Genomic DNA, 27,608 nt, shown 5'->3' with positions numbered 1-27,608 from the left:
CTGTCTGCCCACGGCCCTGAAGAGGGTCCCTTGCCATCGGGCCCCTCCCTCCATGCCTGAAGCATGTCACCTGTCGGACTCACAGTGGCCTGTTCTGTCTCCTTCAAATACATCAGCCTCATTCCTTCCTCCTTGCTGTTCCCACTGCCTGGAACTCCTCCCCCTCTCAGATCTTCACTAGGACTGAGTCCCCATTCTCCTCTCAGCTCAAATGTCACCTGCTCAGTCCAGCCTTCCCCAGCCACCAGCCCACTCCCTGCCCCACGGCTCTCTACATGGAGCTGGCTTCCGTGTCTGTGTGCGGCTCTTCCCACAACCCGGAGATCTGTTCCGGGCACTTACTGTCTCTACGCCCCCACCCCACTGAATGGCAGCTCCTTGGTGTGGGACCTCCTCACTCCAACTTCTGTATCCCCAGCAGCCAGCACCCAGTCTGGCCCACGGTGGGCACCTGGTAAACTGGTTAGCTGAATGAATGCGCGTCTGTGTCAATAGGTGTGTCCCATGCTTCAGGAGAAGGAGCCTGCAGGTCTCTAAATCCCAGCCCCGCCCTGGGCCCCCACCTCTCTGAGCCTCAGTGAAATGGCTGGGCCAGTGCCTACCAGACAGAGCTATGTCAGAGCTGGGGTTGGTGTGTGTGGAGCCCTAGGGACACAGGGAGTGGGTGGGACAGCCTGGTATTTACCGTTATAGGGACAGGGAGGAAAGCAGGCCTTTAAAGCCTGTGACCCCAGCAGGGGGTGAACCTTCCAGGCTGTGGTTCATTCATTCAGCACACCTTTCAGGCGACACTTTGCTGTGCCAGAGGCTGTTAGGAGTGGGGTATAGCTAGGGGCTCAGCAGGGATCAAAGTCCCTGTCCTTGTCCAGTTCACCTCGAAAGGTGGGGGTCGCAGGCAAGAACAGTAGTAAAACATAGCTTTTGCAACCCTAAACACCAAGGAGAAAATTAAGAGGACTGGGGATTAGGATAGATTGGGGTTGGAAGGGAGAGAGGGCACACATCCACAGGAGGGATGCGGGGGGAGGGAGCAGGGTCCCCGTGGGTGGGGCAGGGGTGGGGGGCTGACCCCAGTGCTCTGACTCTAAGGGGAGTGGTCCCAGACCTTGGGGCCCTGCTCCTGGTGGTGTGCCTGGCTGATCATATGCCCTTCTTTCCACCCCAGAGACCTCCTCCACCTCCCTCAAGGTGGGGGCCTGTGTCTTCATCGGCGTGGGTGCCGTCACCATGTTCATGGGCTTCCTGGGCTGCATCGGTGCCATCAAGGAGGTCCGCTGCCTGCTGGGGCTGGTGAGTTCCCTGTCCACAAGTGGGGCCTATGCTGCCCTGGGCCAGCTGTGGGAATGTGCACAGCTGTGAGCGGGACGGGGGCACCTGCGGGGGGCCATGCAGCTGACTCCATGCTGCTCTGTGTTCCAGTACTTTGCCTTCCTCCTCCTCATGCTCATCGTCCAGGTGGCCGCTGGAGTCTTCTTCTACTTCAACACAGGCAAGGTAAGCATCCTTCTGGCTGGGCTGGGCTGGGCTGAGGGAGAGACAAAAGGGCCTCTTAGTTGTCACAGACAAACTCAGGAGGTGCCCAGCAACTCCCTGCCCCACCACCCTGGGTCCTTCGTCCCTGTGACCTGCTGGGATATGAGGGGGGGCAGCATCTTGGGTGGAGTTGCTGCTGGGCCTGCACACAGCTCTACCCCAGCACTTTGTAGCTGTGGGGCAGCGGGTAAGCCACTCGCCTCTCCGTGCCTGTGTCACCTTTCTGCAAACGAGGGACAGTGATAAATTTGACTTCCAAGGTTCTGGCGAGGATTCAGTGAGATTATCTTAGTAAAACACAGCACAGTGCTTGACATGGTAAACACCCAATAAATGTTGTTTTTCTTGTTTTTATTCAAGCACCTCAGCAAGTACTAAATCCATGTCACTCATCCACAGATGAGGCCCAGGGAGGAGACTGTTCAAGAAAGAGATTAGTTTTGTAGGGCACCTGGGTGGCTCAGTAGGTTAAGCGTCTGCCTTTGGCTCAGGTCATGATCCTGGGGTCCTAGGATGGAGCCCCGCATTGGGCTCTCTGCTCGCTGCGGAGCCTGCTTCTCCCTCTCTCTCTGTCTACTGTTCTCTCCAGCTTGTGCTCCCTCTCGCTCTGTCAAATTCAAACAAAAAATTAGTTTTGTATCACGGAGAAGGCACTCAGCTTTAAGAAATAGAAAATCAGGCTGACTGCGGCTTCAACTCTAAAAACATTTGCTGTCGACTTAACCAGAAGTTGGGTTGGACTCTCAGGGACCATGCTTCCCACTCTCTGTTCAGTATCCTCATCATGCCGCTTGCTTCTTCACACCACTCACCTCATGGTCACAAGACAGCTGCCACAGCACCAGGCACAACATCTGTACTGGTGTAGCCAGAAGAAAGGGCAAGAGGCAGTGCCAGCCACCCCCAGCCCTTTTATCTGAAAAGCAAGTCCTCCAACAGTCTTGGCTAGACTGGGTCACAAAGGCACCCCTGGCTTCAGGGGGACTCTAAGGACAGAGGCATAAGGGAGAAGGGAAGCTGGGAATAGCCACTGGGTGAGACTGTCAATGGTGACTGTCAAGGTGACCCCCTATGGAGCACCTACTGTGTGCACATGGCATCTTCTGGGGGCTTTACACACATTGTCTCATCTTCATGGCAGTTGTGCCCTGTGTTAGGTTGACAGAGGGAGACAGGTATTCAGAGAGGTTAGAGCAATAACATCACAAGAACTAAAATCCTCAGGACCCTGGCAGTTGACTCAGGGCACACCCTATGCTACTGAGTACAGTGCCGACCACTTTACTTTCATTCTTTCATGGATGCTCTCCATGCCTCCCCTGTCGGGGTAGCATGAGAATCCCCATCCAGCAGGGGAGGGGCAAAGGCACCCAGCCTGCCAGGGGCCAGGCCAGGCAGGGGCACAGACTCCAGGACTTAGACCCATGGCACATGGCCCGTGACCCAGCGGACCCTAGGACACCTGCCTTCCTCCAGCACTACGGTTCTCATCCACCAACTACCCAATCAGAGCAGGTGGCTAGTGGGTTCCTGCATTTCACCACTGGAAGGTCCAGTTGCCTCAGATCACCCTTAGAAGGAAGGTGGGAGGGCAAGTGGGGGGCTCAGCCAGTGAACAGCGGAGCCCGGATTTGAACCCAGGCAGCCTGCCTTCGGGGTTCATATGGGTGAATTTGTCATTGCTGTGGTTCCAATCTGAGTCTGCTCTACTTATCTGTAATCCACGCCCAGCCTGCTTCTCAGGAGAATACAGCTGAGTTCCAGCACAGGGACAGGGTAACTAAAATCATAACAAGAGGTTGGACTGCACAATGGAAGAGGAAAAGCCATGTCCCAGAAGCCAGGGCACTGGATATTGTCATTGAGGGCTAACTTGAATACTGAGCTTCCCAACAGCCAAGGCAAAAGGAGAAATAGCAGTTTCAGTAGATGAAAGGAAGCTCTCTTGGCTGTCAGACAGGAAGCCGGTGTTTAAGGGAGGGAAACTCTTTTTCTCCGTGAAAGGATTGTGAGATCCAGTCTTTTGATTTCTGCCCCTTGGCACCTGGGCTTCTCTGGGACCCAATTAGGGTGGAAAAGAACTGGGCCCTGGTGAGCTGGTTTCTATGACTCAGGGGTCTTGGGCGGTCCACCTTCCCACAGTAATAAAGATGGCATCCATCTGTCGGATGCCAACCACATGTCAGGAGCTGAGCTGGTAACTTGATACACATTTCAGTTTCACAAGCGGTTTCCAGTGTAAGAAACTGAGGCCGGGAAAAGCAAAATGGCTTGTGGCCACAGCCACACGTAGCTTGGATGCGTCAGAGTGGAGCATTCCTTCCCCATCCCTCTGACCCAAGGCCCATGCCACCCTCTACAGCACGCCGCCTCCCTGTGGGCTGTATAATCTGCTTGGCCAACGACCAGCAGCTATGCCTCGGAGGCGTCCTGCGGCCCCTGAGCAAGGCTGGTGTGGCGAATCAGGACTCCGGACTGCAGTCCAGACTGTCTGCCATACCCCCCCCCCCCGCCCCATTCCCTCCTGCTTTCCCCTCCCCACCGGGCTCCGTGCCTCATGCCCCCTGGTCCCAGCCCAGCTCACCTGGGCCCACCTCTCCTACAAGGCACAGGGACATTTCCTGGCTCTGCTGGGGAGGTTCTGCCCAAGTTGGAATGAATGATTTATTTTTTCTCTCCCAGCACACTGTAAATCCCGCTGGGAGACTAAACATGTCCTTGATGATGTTTATTCCCGCAGATGAGGTCCAGCTGGGGAGGTGGGCCTTGGCGGGGCCTGGAGGAAGAGGCCTTTTAAAGGCAATGCCCCCCCCACCCCCGCACTGTCCAGGCCTCCCGGGCAGGTGGGAGGGCCTGAGCTGCTGGGCTCCCCACCTCTCCCCAAGTTTTCTCCCGGGATGGCACTGGTCCTTCCTGCCCCGTGTTCCCATCGGCCATTGTCCCCAGGGCAGCAACAGTGGTGGGGTGGGGGGCAGGGGAATGGTTGGACCAGGCACATGGCCTCTCAGGCCCTGGGTTCTGTGTCCAACCCTTCACCCAGGGTTGAAGTGAGCACAGCCAGCAACACTTTTATAAGATGGAATGGTGGCCTAGGCCTCGACTCTAGAACCAAACGGCCCCCCTATGTTGGAATCACCTCTCGGAGGCCCTCGGCAAGTGACTCAACCTCTCCGCTCCACTTGCCTCGCGGGTCAAACAGCAGTAACCACACAGGTCCACTCCCCCTCCGAGCTGCAATTCTGAAATCTAAAAACCACTCCGAAAAGCCGAAATGGCATTTGCAGCTTATTTGATGGCAAAATCAAACCCAAACAGAAGCAAGGCTATTTCTGGCCTCTGTGTACCCCATTTAGGTGGCCCTCGGGAACTATGAATGGGAGAGAGTTCGGGGTGTGACACAGACCCCAATCCCTTTCTAAAATTGGAACGTTGCTCAGCGCCACAGCACGCTGGGCCCGAGGGCTGTCTCACAGCTCTGTGCTGCAGATCTGAGAGCGCAGCCGTATGGGAAGGGCGTAGTGCAGCGCCTGGCCCGGGGCAGATATTTGTTGGCATCATTGCAAGGGTTTATACTGTGATGTTCACCATCATTAACTTCCTTGATGCTTAGTGAGGGCTCAGTAAATGGCAGCCGTTCCTGTTGTCACTGGTGTTAGGATTAGCAAGAGCCGTAGGGGCCAGGATTAGGGAGTGGAGGTTCCTCCAGCCTCTGTTCTATGGCCCAAGTCTGGGCTTCCGGAGCCCTGCGTTCTAGGGTGAGCTCTGCCACTGGTTGCTCATGGGCTCAGACGACATAGCCAGCCTCTCTGAGTCTCAGCTGGCATCTCCGGCCTTTCCCAGCTCTGACACTGGGATTCAGACTCTCCAGGAGGTGGAGAGTGGGAGAGGGTCAGGAGGGAGGAAGCAAGCACGCTCTCTGCTGGGGCATGTGCTAGGCACTGGCCTTAGCGTGCTCATGCAGGCCATACTGCTCACCTGCCCCACAGCCCGCACAGGTGAGGCCTCTGTGACTTTGGTGGGTTACGTCAGGGCCTTGAGCCGAAGGCCTGGCGGCTGAAGCTTGGAGGGCAAGGGGCTCGCATGGGCTGGGTGAGCACTGGGGGTTGGGGTGGTGACAGTGGCCAAGCCGCACCTCTGTGTGCCTCCCAGGGAGGATGGTCAGGGAGCTCTATGATGCCCTCCCCCCTCTTTCCTTTTTTCACCTAAGGAGCTCAGGATAGCCAGTGGGCATGTGCCTGCCCTAACTTACAGGTGGTAAGACAGGTTCCCCGAGGACAATGCCTTCTGTGACATGCCTGCTCCCCGTGAGGGAAACTTCCTGATCCCCTGGCCAGGGCTGCTACCAGCCTTGGGGCGGGGGGCAGCTGGAGCCAGGACAGAGAGAGGTGACCTTCATCTTCCCTTTTGGGAAAGAAAAGAAGGCATCCAGGTGGTCCTTCTGGAAGGGGATCATGGAGAGCAGTGAGATGGAGATTGTTAAGGCACCGGGTGCTGGGTGCTAGGTGCCTACATGGCTCCCTGGCTGTGGAGGGTGGGGCCTGAGTTGGGCCCCGCCCTCACGGAGCCTACTGGAGCCTGGGGAGTTCTGGGGTAGCTGATTGTGTACATATGCAGCCCGATTTCAGGAAAGGCTCAGGTGGTGACTAAGAGTAAACACGCCACCTCCCCCTTCTGCATCCACCATCGCCCTCATGTCCTATCGGGATCCCAGACTGAAGCCTCAGACCCGCTGTATCTGCATTCTGGCAAAGCTCTTGGCGACATATCCTGTGGGAGCCCCGGGAGAGAACAGGAAGGTGTGGGTCCATTTCATTGCTTGGAGGGCCACCTTGTTCTCGAGGGCAATTTGATGCATTTGCATAAAGAGTGTGGAGAGAGCTCTGGACATCATCCCAAGAAGTGGTAGAGGAGCCAGAGAGGAGGGGGCGAAGGGAGACTAGTCTGGTCTTGAATATCCAAATGGTTTGTCCGAGGAGAGAGCGACCTGATTTGTTTGGTATGATCCCCTCTGGGACTTGGGAGGGAGTGAAGAGGAGGAGAACTCAACATTAATGAGTGGAAGTCTTTGGAGCTCAATTTAAAATAAAGTGCATTTATCAAGAGCCTCCCCACCCCTGCGATGTGCCACTCTGAGGTCCTGAATTCCCCATACAGGCAGCCTTTAAGCAAAGCCTGGAAAAAATATGGGAAGGACTCTTACTCTTAACATTTGCATGATATGCTAGATTCAGAGGTCTCTTCTAATCATCCTCTGCGTGAAAAGTCACACTGCAAGGTGAAATGAAAACACAGCATCGTGGTACTGGGGAGTCACCCCAGAGGATGGTGCCATCTGGGGTCAGGTGGAGATAGTGGGTGGTTTGCTGTGGTGGAGATCTCAGGCTTCTGGGGCTGGAAGTATCAGGATTACAGCCCTGTCTCTGCTGTTTGCTAGCTGTGTGGTCGTAGGAAATTTAAGCCCACTTTTGGAACCTGTTTTCTTTTCTGGGAAATGGGGAGGATGGTACGGGGCAGTTCCAGGGCTGGCTTCCTAGGCCTGTGATCTGGGCAGTTACATAGGATCCATGCTTGGCTTATACTCAGATGCTACTGTGTTGAAATTCTTAGTCATTTTTAAGCAAGGGACCATGCATTTTCATTGTGCACTGGGCTGCAATTATGCTGCTGGTCCTGGGCAGGCTTTTTTTTTTTTTTTCCTGGGCAGGACTCTTCATTGCTTTGATAATAACGCAACTGGCCTGAGCTGACTGGAGGCTCAGCTGGTCCAGATTTCCAAAGGCTGCCACCAGGACTCTGCCCCTCTCCATCCTGTGCTCCTTCTCTCCTCCGTCGGCTCCCTTCTCAGGCAGGCAGTCCCCCAGCGGAGCCTCAGGTGGCCACCAGCCACAAAGGCCCTCATCTCGCCAGATTAGCAGAAATAGGAGGTCACTTTGGGTAACCTGCCCATCCTTGAACCACTCGCTGTGCCTAGGGTGGAGAAGGCGCCAAGTGGTGACCTGGGACTCGCCCGTGTCAGCAAGGGGAGCAGGGCTTCCCAGGCTCATGGAGGAATCGAGGGGGTGGTTGCCCCTCAGGAAAGGAAGTGCTGTTTCAAGAAGGGAGCATCTGGTGCCCACCAGGTGGAAACCACAGAGGCAGGCCCCGCAGGGATGAAGTGAGAGAGTGAGCATCTCCCCACTCCCTGTTCCTTGCTCTCTCTTGTCTCAGGAACTACCTGGTTGCCAGGGTGACCTCCCTGAGCTCCCAACATGGGCTCCTGGGCATTGGAATCCCAAGGCATCAGCTCTGAGCTGAACCTGCTCCCACAGCCGTGATCCCTATGGCTGGGCTCTGTCTCTCACCCACATTCAGGTCTGCAGGATGGTGTGGTGTTTCCATGGAAACCACCCAGCCTCAGTGGAAACCACCCAGCTCCATCCCTTTTCTCATTTCAGGGGGCCTGAAAGAGGGAAGTCTGGGCTGCCGTGGCAACCACACAGGGGTATAAATAGAGACTAGGTCCGCGGGGGAGGGCAGGTAGGACAGCTGTGAGACAGGCAGCTCTCCATGCAAATGCCTCTGGGGGCCACCCCCCTCCTCCTTTCCACGCCTCAGGGATCATCCACCCACCACCCACCCGGGAGGAGAGATGGAGCAGAGATGACCCGGGACCCATGGGAGCCAGCCCCAGCTGTATGACAGGAGCCAGCCACGTAGCAGCTTCTCCGGGCCCTCCTTAACGCAGCCCTGACCTCCTTCAGGGTGTGGCCAAGTGGTTTAAGTGCTGATGGAGCTTAAAGGGTCACAAATTGGGTTCTGGGTCCCCATCCCAGCTCTTCCCTATGTTGGCTGTGTGACCTCTGCCAAGTTAATCAACCTCTCTGGGCCCCGTTTTCCACATCTCTAAAATGAGGGAATGAGGTACATACTGAGGCCCTAGGTCTGTTCTAAGGATTAAAATGAATTGATGCACTGAAAGTGCTTAGCGCAGCGTGGGCCTGTAACAAGGGTTTGGCAAAAGTTGGCCACCGCTATGGTGATTAATTACCCAGAGGGAAGCTGTGTGCGTCGTCGTAAAGCTCTGAGTAAAACAGAGAGTGCCATGCTGGGAGTTCTATGAAGAGGGAGAAAGGCAGAGGGCAGTCCTGGGCAGGGGGGCCCCGTTTCCCAGGGTTAGTGGAGGGGAGGGTGAGGAGTCAGGGCTGCAGGTCCATCCGGAGGATGTGGGTTCTCTGAGGGCTGCGTTTGTGAGCTGCCTGTGGGGTGCTGGCGGAAGCCCGCTCGCTGCCTTGTGAGCCGGGCCCTGAAAACCCCTGCCTGGAAGTACCTGTCCTACATCCTAATTCCCCTTTCCCCTGAACCGGGGGTGGGGGGGGCAAGTTTGCGGCTGTCCCCTTGGTACAGGGGCTTACGGCTGGGCCCCTCACCCTGGGGGTCTGTGGTGACAGCAGGTGGCTATCCCTAGCTTCTTCATGCTGGCGTGCCAGGAAAGGCCCCTGAGCAAGGTCCACGGAAGCGGCCAGGTGGGCCCAGGCTGGGTCTGGCTCTTGGGGGGCCCCCCTGGCTCCCACCTGGGGCGCGGGCCCCGTTGTCAGGTCTCAAGGCAGGTTTCGGTTTTGCCTCCCTTTGCAACTTGTTCCTGAAAAGCTGCCGCAGTGAGATCCCCTGTTGAGAGCACCACTGAGGGACCTTTGGTTCCCCGCACCCCTCACCTGCCTTCTTGGGAAATCATTATTCCCTTGGTGGGGTTAAGGCAGAGTGGGCGCTTCTCTCCCTCACCGAGGGACCCTGAATTCCCAAACCTGGTGGAAGACCAGCACAGTCAGGATTTGGGTTTTGGGGGGCCCCGGGGGCAGGCATGAGGATTAACTGGGAGAGCGTGGGAGCACCCCCCGCCCCCGAGTGTGGCGTACGGTGGTGACCATGCACCACACATCTGCCGTGGCCAGGCTTCTCCAGAGATGGTCCTTGCTCCCCTGGATCAGACATTCTAGTGGAGGGACAGATAATATGCCCTGAACACAAAAGAGCACGCAATGGCAGTGCCACGGAAGGAAAAGACAGCACGCCTACCCTTGCAGGTGGAGGAGGGTCAGGGGGGGTGTGTGGAGGGGGTGGAGAAGGGGTGTGTTCTGTCGAGTGGTCCAGGAAGGCCTTTCTGATGAGGTGACTGAAGGAGGTGGAGGGGTGAGCCGTGTTAATGTTTGGGGGAGGAGGATACAGGTGGTGGGCATAGCAAGTGCAAAGGTCCTGTGACAGGAGTGCCACCTCACAGGAAGCCAGCAAGGAGATCTGTGTTATTGAAGCAAAAGGAGCAAAAAACAGAAAATGAGGTTTGGGAAAAGCAGGGGCCAAACAAGGTAGGGCCTTGCGGGCCATTGCCAGGATGTTGGCATTCTCCCCGAGACGGATGAGAGCAGCAACATGAGAGATTCACATTTAAAGAGTCCCCCAGCCGCCGAGTGCCGCTTAGACTATAGCGCAGGAGCAGTTGGCTCTAACGACACTGGGCTTGGTGTGGTGGCCAGGGGGGCTGGCACCCAGGAGGTGCTAGGAAAGTAGTTGCAATGGACGTTGGTCCATTCGAGTGTCAGTATGTCCCCAGGGAGGGGTGGGTGACAAGGGAGGCCGTTTAAGTAGATGTGACCAAAAGTGGGGCACGAGTTTCAGGAAATCCGACCTTGACTCTTGTTCTCCCCTCTGCAGCTAAACCAAGAGATGGGCAGCATCGTGATGAAGCTCATCCAGGACTACAAGGACGGCCAAGAGGACAGACTGCAGGAGGCCTGGGACTACGTGCAGGCTCAGGTACGTAGGTGGCGGGGGTGGGGTGGCGTGAGGATCCCGGCCTGATGGGTCTGGGTCTGGGCGCCCATGCGCCTGACACAGTATGCCGGTGGGTGTGTGTCTGTTGGGGGCAAGGGGCCTCTGCAGAGTCCCCCTCCCTGGCACCCCGGCTAAGCACAGTCCCTCACGCGGGGGGCCCTGGGTCTTAGAGGCTGCCCGTGGCTCACTGTGCTGTGGTCTGTGGTGGAGGGCAAGGGCCCTCATCTCAAGCCAGGCTGGGGAGTATTGGGAGTCCGTCCTGGGGGTTAAGGAACTGGGTGCCCAGGCCGACATGCTGACACGAGTCTGAGTGGAAGCTACCTCTGGGAGAGTATTGACGTGATGTGCCCATGGGAACCTCCTGGGGTGAAAGGAATGTTCTATCTGAATCCTGATCCAACTTGCAGTTATGTGTGTAAAAATTCATCAAGCTGTTTGTGCACTTTAGTGTTTGTGTATTATACCTCAGTTAAAGTGAGAGAGAGACTGACTGACTGACTGATTGGCAGAATGACTGACTGAATAAATGAATCAATGAATGATTGACAGACTGACAGAATGACTGACAGGCTGAATGAATGGTTGACAGAATGATTGAGTGAAGACTTCTGACTGAAGACTGAGTGAATGGACGAATGATTGATGGAATGGCTGACTGACTGAATGACTGACAGAATGACTGACTGAATGAATAATTGACAGAATGACAGAATGAATGAGTGACAGACTGAATGAATGACTGATAGAGTGAATGGATGGATGGATGATGGACTGACTGGCAGACAAGATGACTGATGGACAGAATTGACTGACTAAATGAATGAATGAATGAATGAATGAATACATGAATGATGGACTGAGTGAGATAGAATGAATGACCGACTGAGTGAGTGAATGAATGAATGATGAATGAATAGGTAGATGGATGGATGATGGACTGACTGGCAGACAAAATGACTAACTGACTGACAGAATGACTGACTGACTGGCTGACAGAGAGACTGACTGACAGAATGACTGACAGTGACTGACTGACTGACTGACAGACAGAAGACTGACTGGCCCACTGGGCTCCCAGCCTGCCCTGATGGTGAGCCGGTCGCCGCGCACCCAAAGGGGCCCCGGGGACCAGGTCCCAGATGCCGTGCGCCCTGCTGCCTCCCGCGAGGAGGGGAGGGGGGTGTTTTCCGCCTCCCGGAATTTTGGTGAGGGGCCGGTCGGGGGCCTGGCGGCTCCGCACGCAGGAAGGTGTCTTCCTCCCACGTTCGGCTTGACCCACAGTTGCCGAGGTTAGGGGGAGACTCTCGGCCCGGGTGGATAGGGACAGCTGGTGCGCGCCCTGGGCGGGGGTTCCCGCAGCACGCAAGGCCTCTGGGTCACTCCCGTGCGTGCCGGGCGCTGCGGGGGTGGTGGCTAGGGAAGCCCACCGAGTCAGGCCGCTGCCGAGGCTGCTCCCGTCTGCAAAATGGGGCTACGGCTCGTGCTCGCCCGGGACGGCCTTATGGAGCCCGTGGCACTTGCGCAGCGCTTATGGGGCATGTGGGTGATGGGGGTTTATCGCCATACACCACCACGGAGGACAGATCTGGGCCGGGTCGGGGTGGGCCCCGCCTGGTGTAGCAGAGGGCCGAGGCGGGCTGCCTCCTTCTGCTGAGTGTGAGGTGCCGGCCTCCCTGCCAGAGGAGGCAGCCAAGTGTCTCCCTGAAATGGGAACAGGAGAAAGGAACCTTCTGGAGCAGCCTGGCCCAAGAACGCCTGAGCGTGCTTGCCTCGCCCCCTGCTGGCCACCGAGCTGCTTGTGGGGACCCGCCACCCAGAGATGGGAGGGAAGCAGGTGGAGGATAGCCCCACGCCCTGGAGCAATGGCACGTAGTGTATCCATGTGAGTCCCCTTAATCCTCCCAGAGACCCTGGCAGAGTGGCTCTTGTCATCCCATTCTCCACGTGAGGAAGCCAGGCCTGGCGGCTCGCCCGGGCGCAGGGCACCAGCCCTCCCTGACTCGGTTCCACCTGCCCCTGGTGGACTTGGCCTCTCAGATCCCAGTCCCATCAGGATTTCAAGCCCAGACGTGATCCAAAGTCCTCGGGGTCCCCTTCACGAGCCCCACAGAGGCCCCTTCTAGCACAGGGAGCCCAGAAGGGCCTCTCCCCTTCTGGAACTAGACCATTTTCTCTTCTAAAAGGCACAATTGACCATAACTCCTTTTCACCTTGGCAACCAGGAAGCTCAGAGCCAAATCCCAACCCCAACATGTACACAGCAGCTCGATGCGGAGCTGGTTCCTGTGCTCTCCAGGTGGGGCCCGGATACCTGGCCTGCCCCATAACCACCGTGTCCTCCCAACAGTCCTTTGACTTAGGAACCTTGGTTACCCCATTTTGCAGATGAGGAGACTTGAGGAAAGCACTTAAACCAAAGTTAAGCCGCTGGTGGATGGCAAGGCTGGGATTCGAACCCAGGAGCCAGACTCTAGACCCTGCACTCTTTTTTTAAACAGTTTTGTTTTTTTTTAAGTAGGTTCCACAGCCACCCTGGGGCTTGAGCTCATGGCCCCGAGATCAAGTGTTGCATGCTCCACCCACCAGCCAGCCAGGCGCCCCTAGACCCCACACTCTTACCTGTGTGTCCTTCGCCCTTCATGTGTCCACACGTCCGTGTTCTCTTTCCACCGCAACGGTCCCTCCTGTCCTGCTTTTACATTTTTCCTGCTCCTGACTTTTCTGTTTCTTGCTGTTTTCATATTTATGGTGTGTGTTTCCTGAAAGCCCCAAAGTTTCCTGTGGCTCCCAGAAGCCAAAGTGAAGCCTAAACTGTAATCCTGGCGGTTCGGCTGGGACGAGTGGGGTGGCGGGGCGGCGGGGGGGGCGGGGGAGGCAGCCCTGAGAGGGACAGATGTGAGTCCCCGTCCTGGGGGACCCCGCCTCTGCCAGTGGGCATGAGTGGCCTGTGTCCCCGGCAGGTGAGGTGCTGCGGCTGGGCCAGCTTCTACAACTGGACGGACAATGCCGAGCTCATGAACCGCACCAATGTCACCTACCCCTGCTCCTGCGAGGATAAGAGGGAGGCCGACGACAGCTTCCTGGTGCGGAAGGGCTTCTGTGAGGCTTTCAACAGCACCAGGACCGAGAGTGGAAACAACCCCGAGTACTGGCCCGTGTACCGTGAGGTGTGTGCGAGGCGGGGGGCACCTGTGCCTTCAGGTACTCAGGCCCCTCGGCTTCTCCTCCCTTCTTCCCTCCCCTCCACCCAGAACCTCTCTCCGCAGGCCCTCTGGGCTGGGGTGGGCCCTCCTGGGGCTTCTGCATCTATGGGGCGAGGGGTGACGTGACCGTGTGCTCCCCTTCTAGGGCTGCATGAAGAAGGTGCAGGCGTGGCTTCAGGAGAACGTTGGCATCATCCTGGGCGTGTGTGTGGGCGTCGCTGTCATCGAGGTCTGAGTCCCTCCCCCCTCCAGCGTTCCACACCCCTCCCCTGCCCTTCACCCCCAGCTCTGCCCTCCGGGATTGGCCCTGCCTCCTCAGGGAGGCTGAGCTCCATCCCCTTCTAGAGGCCCCAGAGCAGGCCTGGCCTGACCACTGCTCCCCACCCCGGGGGCCCCCCTACTGCTGGAACCCCAGGCTGGTCACGAGGTTTTAGTTATGGATCTGCTTAATCCCACTCAAAGCCTGTGAAACTCAAGGACCTGGACCATGAGATGCTGTTCTGGGGCCTCCGGGGGACCGGGTGGCCCTGCCTCCCTCTGACTCTTGCCCTCTCCCTCCGTAGCTCCTGGGGATGCTCCTGTCCATCTGCTTGTGCCGGCACGTCCATTCTGAAGACTACAGCAAGGTCCCCAAGTACTGAGGCACCTGCTGTCTCCCACCTCCCTGCCTGCCCCCAGGCTCAGGGCTCCTCAGGATCTCCCTGGCTCTCCTCCAGGCTCACCTCCCACCTCAGTCGCCTGTGCCCATCCTGTGCCGGCTGGAGGTGGGGGGCTTCCTGGGGCCTGGACCCGTCTCCCCACCTTTCTGCCTCCAGACTTGAGCCCCAGCTGCCAAGCTATTCTGTGGCTCCTCCGCTTATTGCCCGCCAGGATTTCCTTAGCAACCCAGAGAAAATGCTCCCAAGGCATCCCTGCACAGGTAGACTGGGTCTCTACCTGCCTTGGGAGCTGTGTGTATTGGATGGGGGAAAATGTATTAAACTTTAGGGTGGGGGTGGGGGGTCAGATAAGGCACCCTGGGCTTCAGGGGACTGCCCACTGCGTGGGTAAACTCTTTTGTTCACTCTAAGGCTTCTCTCTTTGGTTTCTACATTTTCACTGAAGGTAGTGGGAGAGGGTGGGCCTTACCTGACACGAGTAGGAGGAGCAACCCTTCTGCAGGCCAGCTCCAGCCTCACCTGGGCAGCTCAGACCAACCTAGGCCAAGTGATAAGCCGGGCCAAAGAGGGGCCGCCTGGACCCGGGCCTCCGGACTGGCTCTGGGCTGCTTAGGGAATCTGGGGGGTGAACGCTTGGGGCCCGGAACAGAGCTGGTCCTGCATTTGCCAGGATCCCAAGTTGCCCAGGGAAGTGAGAGGGATGCTCTCCCCCAGGAGAAGCTGAGGCTGGCCTGTCCTTTGCCCCCTGGGGAATGGGTGGGTGAGGCTGTGCCCTGCGAGGGAGTGTGGAGGGGCTCTGTGCATAGTTCTGTAAAACATGTTTGAGATGTGACAGCTAACTATTAAAGAGGATTTGTAACAATCCAGCTTGCTGCCTGGCGGTGCTGCTTCTGGCGTCCAGAGGAGGACGGACTGGAAAGAGCCAGCGCCCCCCCCCCCCCCCCCCCGGGAAGTGGGGCTGCGGGAGGGCGATGGTCGCGAGGTGTTTCTGCAGACCCACCAGGTGGCGCTGCTGCCCCGGCCTGGGAGCCTGGCCGAGCCCCAAGTGACTCCCTGGCTTCTCCAGGCCCCGGCCCAGCCCCAGCCCCAGCCCCGGGCGTCTCTCACTCCAGCTGGAGCACTGGTGAAAATGCAGATTCCAGGCCTGGAGGATTCTGAGGCAGCAGATCTGGGATGGGGACAAAGAGTCTGCATTTTTAGCAGCCCTCCGAGGTGATTCCTGAATCCTGATTCTGAGATTCTTGGGCCCTGCCTGATAAGATGGAACTACAGATGCGCCCCCCCCCCCCCCCCCGGCCCATAGGCCCCCTCCTGCCCCCTGGTGATCCCTCAAGAGAGACAGGGCAGGGGGAGCAGGCCAGACAGCCCTGTCTGCAGCGAGCGGTGGTGGGGCACACCTTAGGGACAGTCCAACTGTCGATCTGAACCTAATTGGTTTCTTGCAAGAGATTTTTGTGGCTGATACTGTGGCCTGTGGAAGGCACAGGGGACGCCCCTGGGGGTCGAAGGACCCTTACGCTCCACGGAGCCTGTTCTCTGCTGCAGTCAGAGACCCTCCCCAGAGCTCACCCAAGGCAGAGAGGGAGTCATGCCAGTTTATTTTATTTATAACCTGCCTCATTCCACAGGGAAGTACATGTAATAAAACAGGAAACATAACAGGGAAAATATAAGCTTACAAGGAAGCGTAAACATGGGTGAGATAAGTCCAGCCAAGTTGCCCAACCTGGTGATTGTGAATCCATGCTGTGCTCATCCCACCTTCTCCACCACTGTGCTCGCAGCAGACATCACTAGTTGATCGCCATTCTCATTTCCTTAGCCGAGATGCACGCTGGCCATGTTCCAAGCTGATATCACTCATGGCAGCCTCGAATCCTTCCCAATTCAGTACCGTCCACCAATCTAGTTGGCATGTAAAGTGAAAGCAATTACCTTTGACAGCTCTAGTGGTTGAGTTGAGTTGAGTCATATGTAATTTTGCCTTTGAGCTTCCTGGTGGTCAAAGCAAAAAGGGAAACTTTCTCAGTTATATAGCTCTCATTTCCCAAGGTTTCCTTAGCTTAGGTACCAGGGGGAATGTGACTGGCTGGAATGTGGAATTAAAGGCCACCCTCAAACACACAAACTCTGGTATCCCTTCACGACTGGAGCAAAAAGCACCCATGAGCCTACTGTGCCTGACCTTGTGCTGGTTGTGGGCAGTGAGGACCGAAGCTGTGCATCTGCCTGCCGAGGAGGAGCCAGGAAGGCCAGTGAATGTGCACAAAGCAATTGGGTGACGATCTTTCAAAGTAATTGGTGCTTGAAGAGCATCTGCTCTGTTCTAGTCCCGCAGACATATGTTAACTGATTTACTTGCTATAATCCTAGGAGGTGTGGGTCCATTATCCCCAGTTTACAGATAAGGACGATGAACAAAGGGGTTAAATAATTTTGTCTCCTGCCGAGAGGAGCAGGAACCACACCCTGGCCATCTGGTTGTGCAGTCTGCGGGCTGAGGTGGTGTTGCCTGAGGGAGTCACGAGCTGTCTCACATCTACTGTCGGCCTCCTCCGGCCCGCAGAGGGACCCGCGTGCCACCCTTGCCCTGATGACAGCCTTGTAGGGGGAGAAAGGCTGAGTTAGGAGACAAGGCTTGGTCCCTGGTGGTGGGTCAGACTCCCCGGGCAGACAAGGGGATCCGAATCTTCAGGTGGGCGCGGGGCTGTGTGGGGTGGGGACACAGTCTGATTCAGCCCAGAGGTCCCTTGGTGCCCACGCAACTGTCCCACATCATCAGCAGGTCTCAGGGAGGGCTTCCCTGAGAAGGGCTTGGGCCGTGGGTAGGGCAGGCCTGGGTCCAAACGGGGGCTTCGCCGCTGTGTAGTTACATGATCCCGGGCAACCCTCTTGGCCCATGGGGACCTCCCTGTCCTCATCCGAATGCCAGGAGGTTGACAGGGTTGTGGGACGCTCGGGTGCTGGGAAGGAGGTAGGAGCCTCAGCAAGGTGCCTGGCTCCCTGGGAACCCGGAACCAGAGTGAGCAACCCTATCCCTTGGCTTTGCCCATCCTGCCGTGTTCCTGGCTTTCCAGTCTCCGTGGCAGACTGTGGCAGGACACGGCTACGGGGGTCCTGCACAGGGTGATGGTCTGCAGCAGGTGGGGTGTGAGGCGCACGGGGTGCGATGGGGCAGGAGAGTAGGCCACTAGATGAGGGGCTTTCCTGCCCTTTGGGGGTGCCTGCTGTGGGGAGCTCCAGCATAAGGCCTGGAGAGGATGGTGCAAGGGGGCCGGTGAGTTCCCAACTGGGGTCTCTGCCCACGTGAGCTCTCAGGGTTCCATCAGGCACCTGGCTTTGGAGTTAATACCCACCAATCATGAACACAGAGAAGCCGGGGGCCCCTGTCTTGCCCTGTGTATGTCTCCCCTCCTTCCCCCACTTTAGGCCTGGGCGGGGGGAGAATGGGATTCTGGGATGGACAACGAGAGCCCCCACCCAAAGAGCAGCAGCAGACTTCAGCTGGCCAAGAATGGGGCACCAAGTAAGATGTGGGTCCCTCTGATGCCCAGGGGTTTGGGGCTGAGACTGGAAGTCTCGAGAAGGCTGGGGAGCAGGGGGCGGGAGGCCTGAGCTGACCACTGTCCCAGGCCACCTGCTGACCCCCAACCTAAACAGGACCAGCTGAGGGGTGTCAGCCTCGGATTGCCTCTCTGGCCTTGGGTTGTCTCCCTCCTGGGTGGCAGAGCGAAGGGGAAGGAGGAAGATGCTCCCTGACCTACTGTTGAGGGTCCTGCCATCTTCACCCTCAGAGAGGGTACAGGGAGCCTATCAGGTTGGCTCTTCAGAACAGCAGGGGGTCCGGGGACCTGGGTTTGGATCTCGCTGTACCTCCGTCTTCCCGTGTGACCCTGGGCCCCAGAGAGCAGGGGTGAGCTCAAAATTGTGCTTGCAAAATAAATACTGTAAAGAAGGCTGAGAAAATGTCAGAAGTTATTAAGAGAGTAGGCTGATTCCCCAGCCCGCTTCCTCCCGATGCTTGTCCCAGCGCCTCGCAGCTGGAAAGTGCCAGAGCCAGGACTGGGACCGCACAGATCTGACTCTGAGACGTCCTCCTGCCTCCACCGCCTCCCAGGCTTCCTGGGACGATTCCCAGGCTGGGTTGTGTTGTCAGACCGTGGGCCTAAGTTCAGTAACATCTGGTCATCGTGAGCACGGAGGCTGCCGGGCCCCTCACTCCTACCTCCTGGGGAGGTCCCTGTTTCCACTGCCCTCCTTGCCCTCTGCCTCCCCCAGGCTTGAGAGATTCATGGGGAGAGAGCATAGTCCAGCTTCTCTAATTCCTGAGTTGGCCCCTACAGTCAGTCACCAATCCCAAGCCCACCTGGGGCTTGCATCCTTCTTGCCTCCCTGCTTGGGCTGCTGAGCCATCTGAAGGGCTACCAGGCCTTCAGTGGGGGGACGGGGCACCCCCAGGCTGTCATCTCTGCCAGGCCAAGGGGTATGCCGCTCAGATGACTGGTACAGGGGCCAAATAATGGCCTGGTTGCTGAGACAGAGGGCAGGAAGGCCCAAGGGTGCCCCTGGGTAGAGTCCACACGGCTCCCTGGGATCAGGGAGAAGCATAGGTGGGTACCAGCTCGGGGTCTTTGGGGGAGCCAATGGCGGTGTGCAGGAAGTGTCCAGGAAGGGGGGCCGTCTGGCATGGATGCTGGCAATGGGCATAGACGCCAGACTCGAACTGGAATAAAGTCCTTTTGTGCGGATTGGCAGGAGGTGCAGGGGGCCTAGGGGTTGGCCGGGGGAGGATTGTTGTCAACCAGGAGAGAAATATTCCAGTATTTTAATGACTGCCATGGCTGCATAGGCAAGCACCGCCGAACGTCCGCCCAGTGTGTGTGTGCACGCACGCAGGCCCTGCCTCCCCTGAGGACTCAGTCCATTCCTAGCTGTGAGGGAACCCAGATCTTCTCCTCAGACAGAGCCGTACCTGGCCAGGGTTGGGCAGGCACAAAGGGGCAAATGTCCGCCAGCCTGGAATGTTCCAGACCTGCCCTGGGAGACCCCAATCCTGCCTGCTTCCTAGCAGAGCCTCCTCCGCTCCCTCCCTGGGGTCTTACAAGTGAGCAAGTTACCCAGGCTGAGGAGCAGCATGGTGAAGGCGGCGCATGCCACTAATGACACGCCAGCCAGCAGGGCGTCGTCTCCCAGGCCGGGCCAGGACTGCCTTTCCCTGCAGGGGGACAGAGACCTCGGGGCAGATACCTGGCTGCCCTCTGGGGTCCCTGGAACCTGTGGGCTAGGCTTCATTTGCTCACCATTTGTTTGTGGTTTCACTCACTCATTCATTCATTTGTTCATTCATTCATTCCGTGAATACTTAAATGGGCACCTACTATGTGCCGGGCACTGTTCTAGGCTCTTGAGAACACAGCGGTCAAAGAAAAGCAGATCCCTGACCTTTTGGCACCTGTATTCTGATGCCTACACGGAATCTGGCACCCTCACCTGTACACACCTACACACCCAGACGGGCACACGTGCCGCACACGCATGCAACCACCACCACTGCTGACAGCCCAGTCCATGCCGAATGTTGCTGTGGGACCCCCGGGGCCCACCCAGAGCCTCTGGCATCCTGTGGAAGGAAGTAGAATAATGAACGGCGAGTGGACAAACAGGAAAGGGTGCGGAAGCGCTCACACTCAGCCCCTTCCCCTCCAGCCACACTCCACAGGAATCAGCACCCCCCTGGCTGCCCCCTTCCCAACGGAAATGAATCGAATCAACCAGCTCCTGCGCTCAGGAGTAACAAGCCAAGTAACCTCGCTGACTCCTCTGTGACACAGAGGCCGTAAGTCCAAACTCCCGGCGTTACCGTGGGAATTGCATGAGGTAACGGACACCAGGAGCTGCTGCTTCCCATGACCTGTCCTGGGCTTCGGTGGGATCCCCCATTCCCTGGCGGTGGCCCTGCCTGGAACTTGGTGCCTCCAGGGCAGGAACTGGGGCAGGAAGCCATCTGTGCCCACCCCTGCCCAGTGGGGTGGAGCCTCCTTGCTTCTGGGGGAGGCCTGGCAGGTGGGAGGGGCCGGTTGGCTAATGCAGGCCATCTGAGCTGTGAGTGGCCGCCCCCACCCCCAGCTGCCCCCTCTGAGGTCATTTCCCCAGCACCTGCCTTCTGGGCTGGGCTGACTCCCACAGTGTCACCTCAGATGCCTCAAGTAGGCCCCCTGGGAAGAGGAATCGGCTTCCTGCAGGATGCTGGCCGTGCTGGAAGTGCAGAGGGGCTGCAGGGGAGGAAAGGATGGAAGGTGGGGTGGAAAGAGGCCACTGAGAACCAGGACCGTAGGGGTCAGAGGGTGCTGGTGGCAGCTGACAAGTGAAGAGCTCTAGCCTCTGCCCCTGCGTCACACACCTGGGTGAGCCCCACTTGTGGCTTCTGGGGTGACAGCGGCCCTGTGCTCCCAGCAGCCAATCCTCTTGGTGCTGGTTTACGGAGGACTCTGGGCCGAGGGGCCAGGAGGTATCCTGTGTCCAGTAGGACGGGAGGAGAGAGCCCCTTTCCCAGGGGGGCCGGGCTCCAAGCTTCAGGGAGCCCACGAGGAGGGAGGGAGTGCAGCAGTGAAAGGATGCTGCGACCAGGATCCCAGCCAGAGCCCAGGTAAGAGCCAGGCCAGCTCTGCAGGGGGAGGCGTGCCTTGGGCAGCAGACACAGGGCCGGGCAGGGCAGCCGGAGGAGAGAGAGTGGGAAGCCAGCGGGCGTGGGCCGGCGCATGTCCTGGTCCCTGTCTCCTTCCCAGTCCACAACATCACCATCCTCCAGCCCAGCTGCATTGTGTGCTGCAGGCTGCCTCTCGGCACCGATCTAGGAGGCGTTGTTCACACTGTAGTCTAAATAAGCGGCCCCCCTGGAGTTGGCAGTGAACAATAACCAGAACCACCGCACCTGAGAGCCTCGCATCCACGGCCACACAGTGGAGACGTGGGGATTGGCCCCTGGAGCTCGTGGCTTTGCGTCCAGTGCCCTCTCCACCGGGGAGGCCAATGGGAATAAAGAACCCTGGCTCAGAAAATTTGCTGAGGAGCTGGGCCCTTTTCAAAGAGGCTCAACTCAATGAGATCTGACCTTTCATCCATCCATCTGTGCAGGAACTAAGGGGCGCCCACTGAATGCCAGGCTCTGCGGAGGGAATCAGGGCGCAGCCAGGTGAAGGAAGTCCCTGGTGTCACAGAGCTGGCGGTCTAGAGAGGGGACACAGGCAAGAAACACAAAGTTAAACCTCAAGATGTACCCTGTGTCAGAGACAGCCGGTCACAGCTCTGTCCCTACCTGCCAGTAAATGCACAGGAGATGACCGAAGAAGCCCGTCCCCAGATGGCTCTTGTCACCCCACGTCCTCATTGCCTGGGGTCCCCAGGGGGCTGCCACTCCGCAGGAGGCTGGCTGGCCGAGGATTCAAGGAGGCACAAGAACCAATTCAAAATGTGGATAGAGGAGCACCTGCGTGGCTCAGTAGTTGAGCGTCTGCCTTTGGCTCAAGTTGTGATCCTGAAGTCCAGGGATCAAGTCCCACATGGGGCTCCCTGCACGGAGCCTGCTTCTTCCTCTGCCTGTGTCTCTGCCTCTCTCTGTGTGTGTGTGTGTATGTCTCATGAATAAATAAATAAAATCTTTTAAAAAAATACATGGATATCAATGTCACGGGCTTGCGTGGATTCCACGTGGGGAGAATGACCTTTTCCAGGCGGCCGAGGGAAACTGAAGCTTGCAATGGTCTGAAGACCACCTTTGGGGTTGGGATAGATTGATGAGGTTCCTTAGTGGACAGCTGGGGCTGCCTGTGGGGAGGGGTGTCGTGGGGTGTTGTGTGTGTTTCCTTCCTCTGAGCACTGAGGGGGTGCAGGCATCAGGTCCCCAGGACTCCACGTGTGGCATATGTGCAGCTGGCCCTGTTTGGACTCTGGTCTCCATCTCCGGAGGGTTAGAGAGTTTGCAGGTGGCAACCTGCCTCTGCCTACAGGTAGGAGATGGAGCGGTGAAGCCATCTGGGAGAGCCACGGGCTTTGCTGAGGTGGGATCATGAACTGCCCTGGGGATCAAGAGTCCTGTCCCAGGGGTCCCCTGTGGTGGCTCCATCACTTATTGGCAGAAATGGTCACTCTCTTCCCCTTCTTGTGTCATTGCCCTTGGCAACGAATGTGACTGTGCAGCCAGCTCTTCCCTGAGTCTTGGCTGGCCTTGTGCCTTGCCATGGCCAATCGGATGTGGAGAGGGGACAGTGAGTCAATCCTGAGCCCAAGTCTCAAGAGGCTTCATACCCTCCCTCCACTCCCCAAATTCAGCCACTGCCCATGAAGAGTTCTGACCCTGCCCAGGTGAGCCTGCTGCAGGATGAGAGGCAAGTGGCCCCGTCACCTCATTACCCCAGCCCACCGTCAGACACAGAGCCACCCAGCTCACCTCTGGCCAGCCACAGATGCAAGAGGAGGACTGTAGGATCACCCAGCAGGTGAACCTTCATTTTCGATCTGCAGAATCATGAGCCGTGGTTGTTTTCGGCCCTTACATATGGGGCCAGTTATTACACGGCGTAGCTGGCTGATATGGTTGTTGGCCTTAGAGAAGAATAATGATGACAGCAATCACTTGCAGAGGGTCCATGGCCTGCCAGGCCCATTTCCGAGCTCTTGGCGGGATCACCTCATTCACTCCTCCCATTGCCTCCTCCCAGTGGCTCTGAGAGTTGGAACTTGGATCCTCCCTTTACAGATAAGAAACCAGAGTGCCGGCCAAGACCCTCTACGGTGGGGCTGCCTGAATCGTAAGAGACAGAGACAAGATTGAAACCCGAGTCTGTCTTCATGGACTCAGCCCGGAGTCACCTTCCCCGACGAGCCTCAATGTCAGAGCAAGCCAGCAGCACGGAGAGAGGGTGTAATGTATTCTGCACACAGGGGCTGACGTCACTAAGAATGTTCTCAGCCTTCCGTCCCCCAAGAATTATGCTGCATCTCACCCCCAGCCAGTGCCTCTAATTCCAGTGTGCTTTTAGAAGAAATACAAAAGCACAGATGTTGGGATCATTTATCTCTTCTTTAATTCAACCTCCTCTTTAATCAGCAAATATTTATTGAGCACCTGTCATGAGCCCATTTCCATAATGTTCTTTTGTTCGTGACACCTCCTGGACCCCTATTGCGTGCCAGGCCCTCACTCACCGCGTGTGACTGTTACGGGGACGCTGTGGTTGTTAGGATCACCCCTCCCTCCACTTCACAGATGGAAAAGCTGAGGTTCCAGAGAAGGGCAGTGGCCACCCTGAGGCCACCGAACTGCTAAGTGGCCAGGACGGGATTCCAGTCCAGGTGTGGCCAAATTAAGGCAGGACCTCTGCTTTCTCCATCAACACAGCTGTGGCTTTTTATTAAAAGGATTTTGACATTTCCCCGGGGCTCTGTGTATGGCAGGTAGCGGGGCTGGAGGGCCCCAAGAGCGATGGGGTGTCATAAAATGTTCCCTGACTCCAAGAGCTGGTCGGCCCCCTGTGCGCTGCTCAGGCCCTGGGTGATGCCACGGGTGCAGCAGGCCCAGGAGGAAGGAATGTGTGCTGGGGGTAGAGGGAGAACCACAGGCCCCATCCCACTCTCCTTGTGTCTAGCGGACAATTCACCGCCATCCTTGGTCCCCGCCTGCCCCACCCCTGTGCTTCGCTACTGGACTGCAGCCATCAGCCAGCACCAGGCGCTGGGCACGGAGCCCTGACCCTCCTGGCTGACCTGTTTACAAAAGGGGAGTTCAGAGACAGTCTGGGCTGCCACCTCCTCCCAGGGCAATCCCTGGGATGGGGGCATAGCTGTAGGCCTCCCAGGTTTCTCAGAGCCCAGCCCCTGCAGAGGCTGCCTCCTCCAGGCTGGCAGCCAACCCCATGCAGGTGTCCTGGTCCATCAGAATCTAGCTGTGAGGAACCCTCTGGCGGCCCAGCAAATCTAGCAGGTGTGACTGTGGGAGCTGGAGGGGAGCAGAGCTGAGAGGCTCTCCCCCCAGGAGGGCAGAGGGTCATCCAGACAGTGGAGGGGGGATCTTATCCCTGAACCACACATGGCTGTACTCTCCCCTGGGGGGAAACATGGGGTGCTGGAAGGACCCCTGCCTGCACTGGGGGCCCTCATCGGCTGAGAAACCACAGACCACTCACTCTACCTCTCTGGGCCTCCACGTCCTCCTTGTGAAAGTGGACAGAGAATGCTCAGGGCCACGTGCCAGGCGGACACTAGTAACTCGTGCCGAGCCCGTGCTCAGCACGTTGCACACTGTCTTCGTTATTGCCCCAGACAACACGAAGACCTCGGGATTCTTGGCATCATCCCCATCTTGCAGATGAGAAATCCAAGGAGGCTCGGAGCAGGGAAGTAAGCTTCCCAAGGTCACTTAGCTGGTGAGCCAGTGGCCACAGGCTGCCTGAACTCGGCCACCCCACCCGCCAGTCCCGGGGCTCCGCCGCATGGCTGTCGGCCTTGCTTCCCGGGGAGTGTGCCAGCCGCTGGTCAGGGCCTGCTGCCCCACCTGCCTGCCTGATCTCAAGGAGCAAGTCGCCAGCCCCTGAGCCCCCTTCGTGTCCTGAACTCCTCTGCTATCCCGCTCAGAAATGAGTTGTGCTCCCCCCGCCTCTGGACCCATCTCCCCCTGTTCTCCTGGCTAAGCCTGCTTTTCCCTCCAATCGGCCTTCAGGCAGCTTGCATGTCACATTCTGGGGATGACATGGGTGGCTTTGCTGTGCACCCCCACACACACACCCCGTGGCCTTCTCCTGAAGAAGAAAGCACTGCCTCCTCTCTGCCCACATCCGGGCCATGGGTTCAAATCCAGACTCTGCCCCTCCCGAGCTGTGCAAACACTAGCAAGCAGGTCGCTTTCAGCTCCTCCCTGCAGAAACGGGCATAATCGTAGCCTCCCCCTCATGGTGGCCGCAAAGGCCAAGTCAGTTAGCCCAGGGGTGGCCTTAGAATGGCTGCCTGTCGCAGAGCAAGCGCTGGATGTCTGGCCCCCACTTCACTTTCCCCGTTGGAGCTTTCCTGAGTGTGAATTGTATGTGACCACTGGTTAGAGTTCCTGCCTTCCTCCCAGACTCCGAGTTCCTCGGAGGGTGGAGAGAGCTTCTGGCTCGTTCCTCGCCCTGCCCCCAGCTCGAGCACAATGCCTGGCACAGAGAGGGCAGCTAAGACATATTTGTTGGGTGAATGAATGGTTAGATGGGTGCGTGACTACAGCGGACCCCGATCTCAGCGCCAGAATGAGATCAGGTGATTGGGGAATGCAGGCAACAGTGCTTACCCACGGTTGCCTGATTTAACAGCCACTTAAGCCTTTTCTTAGAGATCTGGATTCCTGGGCCTCACCCTCTGGAGATTCTCATTCCCTGATTGTGAGGGGCTCCAGGAGCCTGCGGTTTTAACAAGCACCTCTGATTCGTATACACAGGCAGTTTGAGAAATGCTGGTTTAGAACAAAGCTCAAAGAGGAAATCCATAGAAGAGGGAGGCAGATACACCGTTAACATGGCCCAGAGGCTTGAGGCCAGGGTGTCCCCCTGTCTGAGGGGGTGGGACAGGGAGAAGACCCTGGAGGGCTTCCTGAAGGAGGTGGCCCTGGGGCCAACCTTGAGGACTGGGAGCAAAGATGCCAGGGTCAGGGGTGTCCAGCTCCCTCCTCACAATGACCCCATCTAGAAGACAGAGGAAGGTGGCATAGGCCCCCGGTGGGCCAAGTCCAGGGTTCTGTGAATCAGGATGCCCCAAGGGAACATCCAAGTGTGATGGCGGGTCTGCTCCTTTGGAGAGGGAATGGGGTCCAGGCCAGCACTTTGCAAAGGAAGCTGAGACAGGAAAAAGCCTCAGACCAGTGACTAGGCCAGTGGGCCCTGCCTGGAGGAGGCTCCCCTGGCTCTGGGAGGGCGGGGGGGAGGACCCGGGGCGGGGGTCAGTGGTCATGGTCAATATTCCTCATTTCCATCATGGCCCATCCAAAGCTGTATAGCAGGCATTAAGACTAGAAGTTGGTGAAGGCATTGAGACTGTATCCTGGACACAGGGAAGACAACACCCGTGTTGGGAAACGTGGGAGGGCAGGGGCAGGAGCATTTTATTGATGAGTGTTGACCATGAACTTGGCCTCCCGAAGTCAGCCTCCAGGAAAGCCACAGTACACCGAGGTCTCCATTCAGGCCTGAGTCTGCAAGTGTGTGTGTGTGTGTGTGTGTGTGTCCCCGCAGGTGCACTGTAGGGCTCCTGAATGTGTGTAGGGACGTTGTCTTCACCACTCTATCCTGAGTGTCTACCACAGTGGCTGGCATGCAGTGTGTGCTCGATGAATGATCGGATGAGGTGCAGCGGCCCCATACGTGTCATTGCCACAGTCCTGGGTAGGATGGAATTTGGGTCTGTAGGGCTGCCTAACAGCCTGCAGGCAGGGCAGGACCTGCTCGGATCTTTAGAGCTTAGCTGTTTGGAGAGACAGGAAGCATGCACGTGCAGGAGATAGAGAGCCTAGAGAGCCACCTTCGATGGCCAAGGATTTCATGGAGATGAGCAGTATTTGCCAGGTAGGTGTCGCATGTGCTAAGGCCTAGAGGTGTAAGACGCTCTTCTAGGACCTGGGGCCTGCAGTGTACAGATGGGGAGACTTTTCTTCGAAACGTCACTCTGGTTGCTGTGTGGGGAAGGATCGGAGAGAGGCTTGAGTTGGGGCAGAGACAGCGATCTAAGCAAGAGATGTCTCCTGCCAGTTGCAGGAGGGGAGGTGAGGAGGGTGACCAACCCTGGGAGTGAGGGATTCCCCAGTATGCGGGATTATCAGCTCTGAAATCAGGAAAGTCCCTGGCAAATCCAATGGGGTTGTTATCCCGAGGGTGGGTGTGTCTTCAGAGCAAGGAGCCAACTGGGAGTAGCAGGAGTTAGAGAAGGCTCCCAGGTTCAGTGTGGGCAGCTGAGTGAAGCACCATTTACTGGGCTTGCAGACCCAGACCCTGGAGGAAGGGCATGATGGGGAGGGGGGCAGCACAGATAAGGAGTCATGGTGGAAGGAGAGCCAGGCCAAGAACAGATTAATGACACCCCCCTGCTAAGGGAATGAGGGTCAGGTGGCTAGAGAGGAGGAGAGATCTTATCACAAGGATTTCTTTGGAGGGAGATCTGATTGGATTTCTGCCTCCATGAAGGGGGAGAGGCTTGGTCAGTAGCTTCCTCTGGGTGCAGAGACAAGGGTCACAAGGATCATGTGTCTCCAGCGGGTGGGGCACATAGTGGACTGGACAGAGTTGGTTCCCACCAGGATGATCTGAAGGGACCAGAAAGGGGCTGCTATGTGCTAGGATGAGCAGGAGGAGGCATGTCGGAGGTGAGATGGGCCAGGACACCCAGAACTCAT

At 57.5% G+C, this 27,608-nt stretch overlaps 1 protein-coding gene across 2 annotated transcripts in view; it reads left to right on the top strand.

Moving 5' to 3' along the window:
• The window catches only part of CD82 (CD82 molecule), a 51,094-nt gene extending 36,028 nt beyond the window's left edge, over positions 1–15,066 (top strand). For both annotated transcript variants that reach the window (XM_055314376.1, XM_055314382.1), the window contains 6 exons: positions 1,166–1,290; positions 1,420–1,494; positions 10,219–10,320; positions 13,299–13,505; positions 13,687–13,770; positions 14,105–15,066. In XM_055314376.1, the coding sequence (XP_055170351.1) occupies positions 1,166–1,290; positions 1,420–1,494; positions 10,219–10,320; positions 13,299–13,505; positions 13,687–13,770; positions 14,105–14,182 (671 nt within the window). In that variant the 3' untranslated portion in view covers positions 14,183–15,066. The remainder of the gene's footprint in view (positions 1–1,165; positions 1,291–1,419; positions 1,495–10,218; positions 10,321–13,298; positions 13,506–13,686; positions 13,771–14,104) is intronic.
• Positions 15,067–27,608: the final 12,542 nt, after the last annotated feature.

Source organism: Nyctereutes procyonoides, unplaced genomic scaffold (assembly GCF_905146905.1).
Source record: "Nyctereutes procyonoides isolate TBG_1078 unplaced genomic scaffold, NYPRO_anot_genome, whole genome shotgun sequence".
In the NCBI taxonomy this organism is placed as follows: Eukaryota; Metazoa; Chordata; class Mammalia; order Carnivora; family Canidae; genus Nyctereutes; species Nyctereutes procyonoides.
The sequence above is the reverse complement of the archived record's forward strand: the minus strand, read 5'-3'. Positions and strand labels throughout refer to the sequence as shown.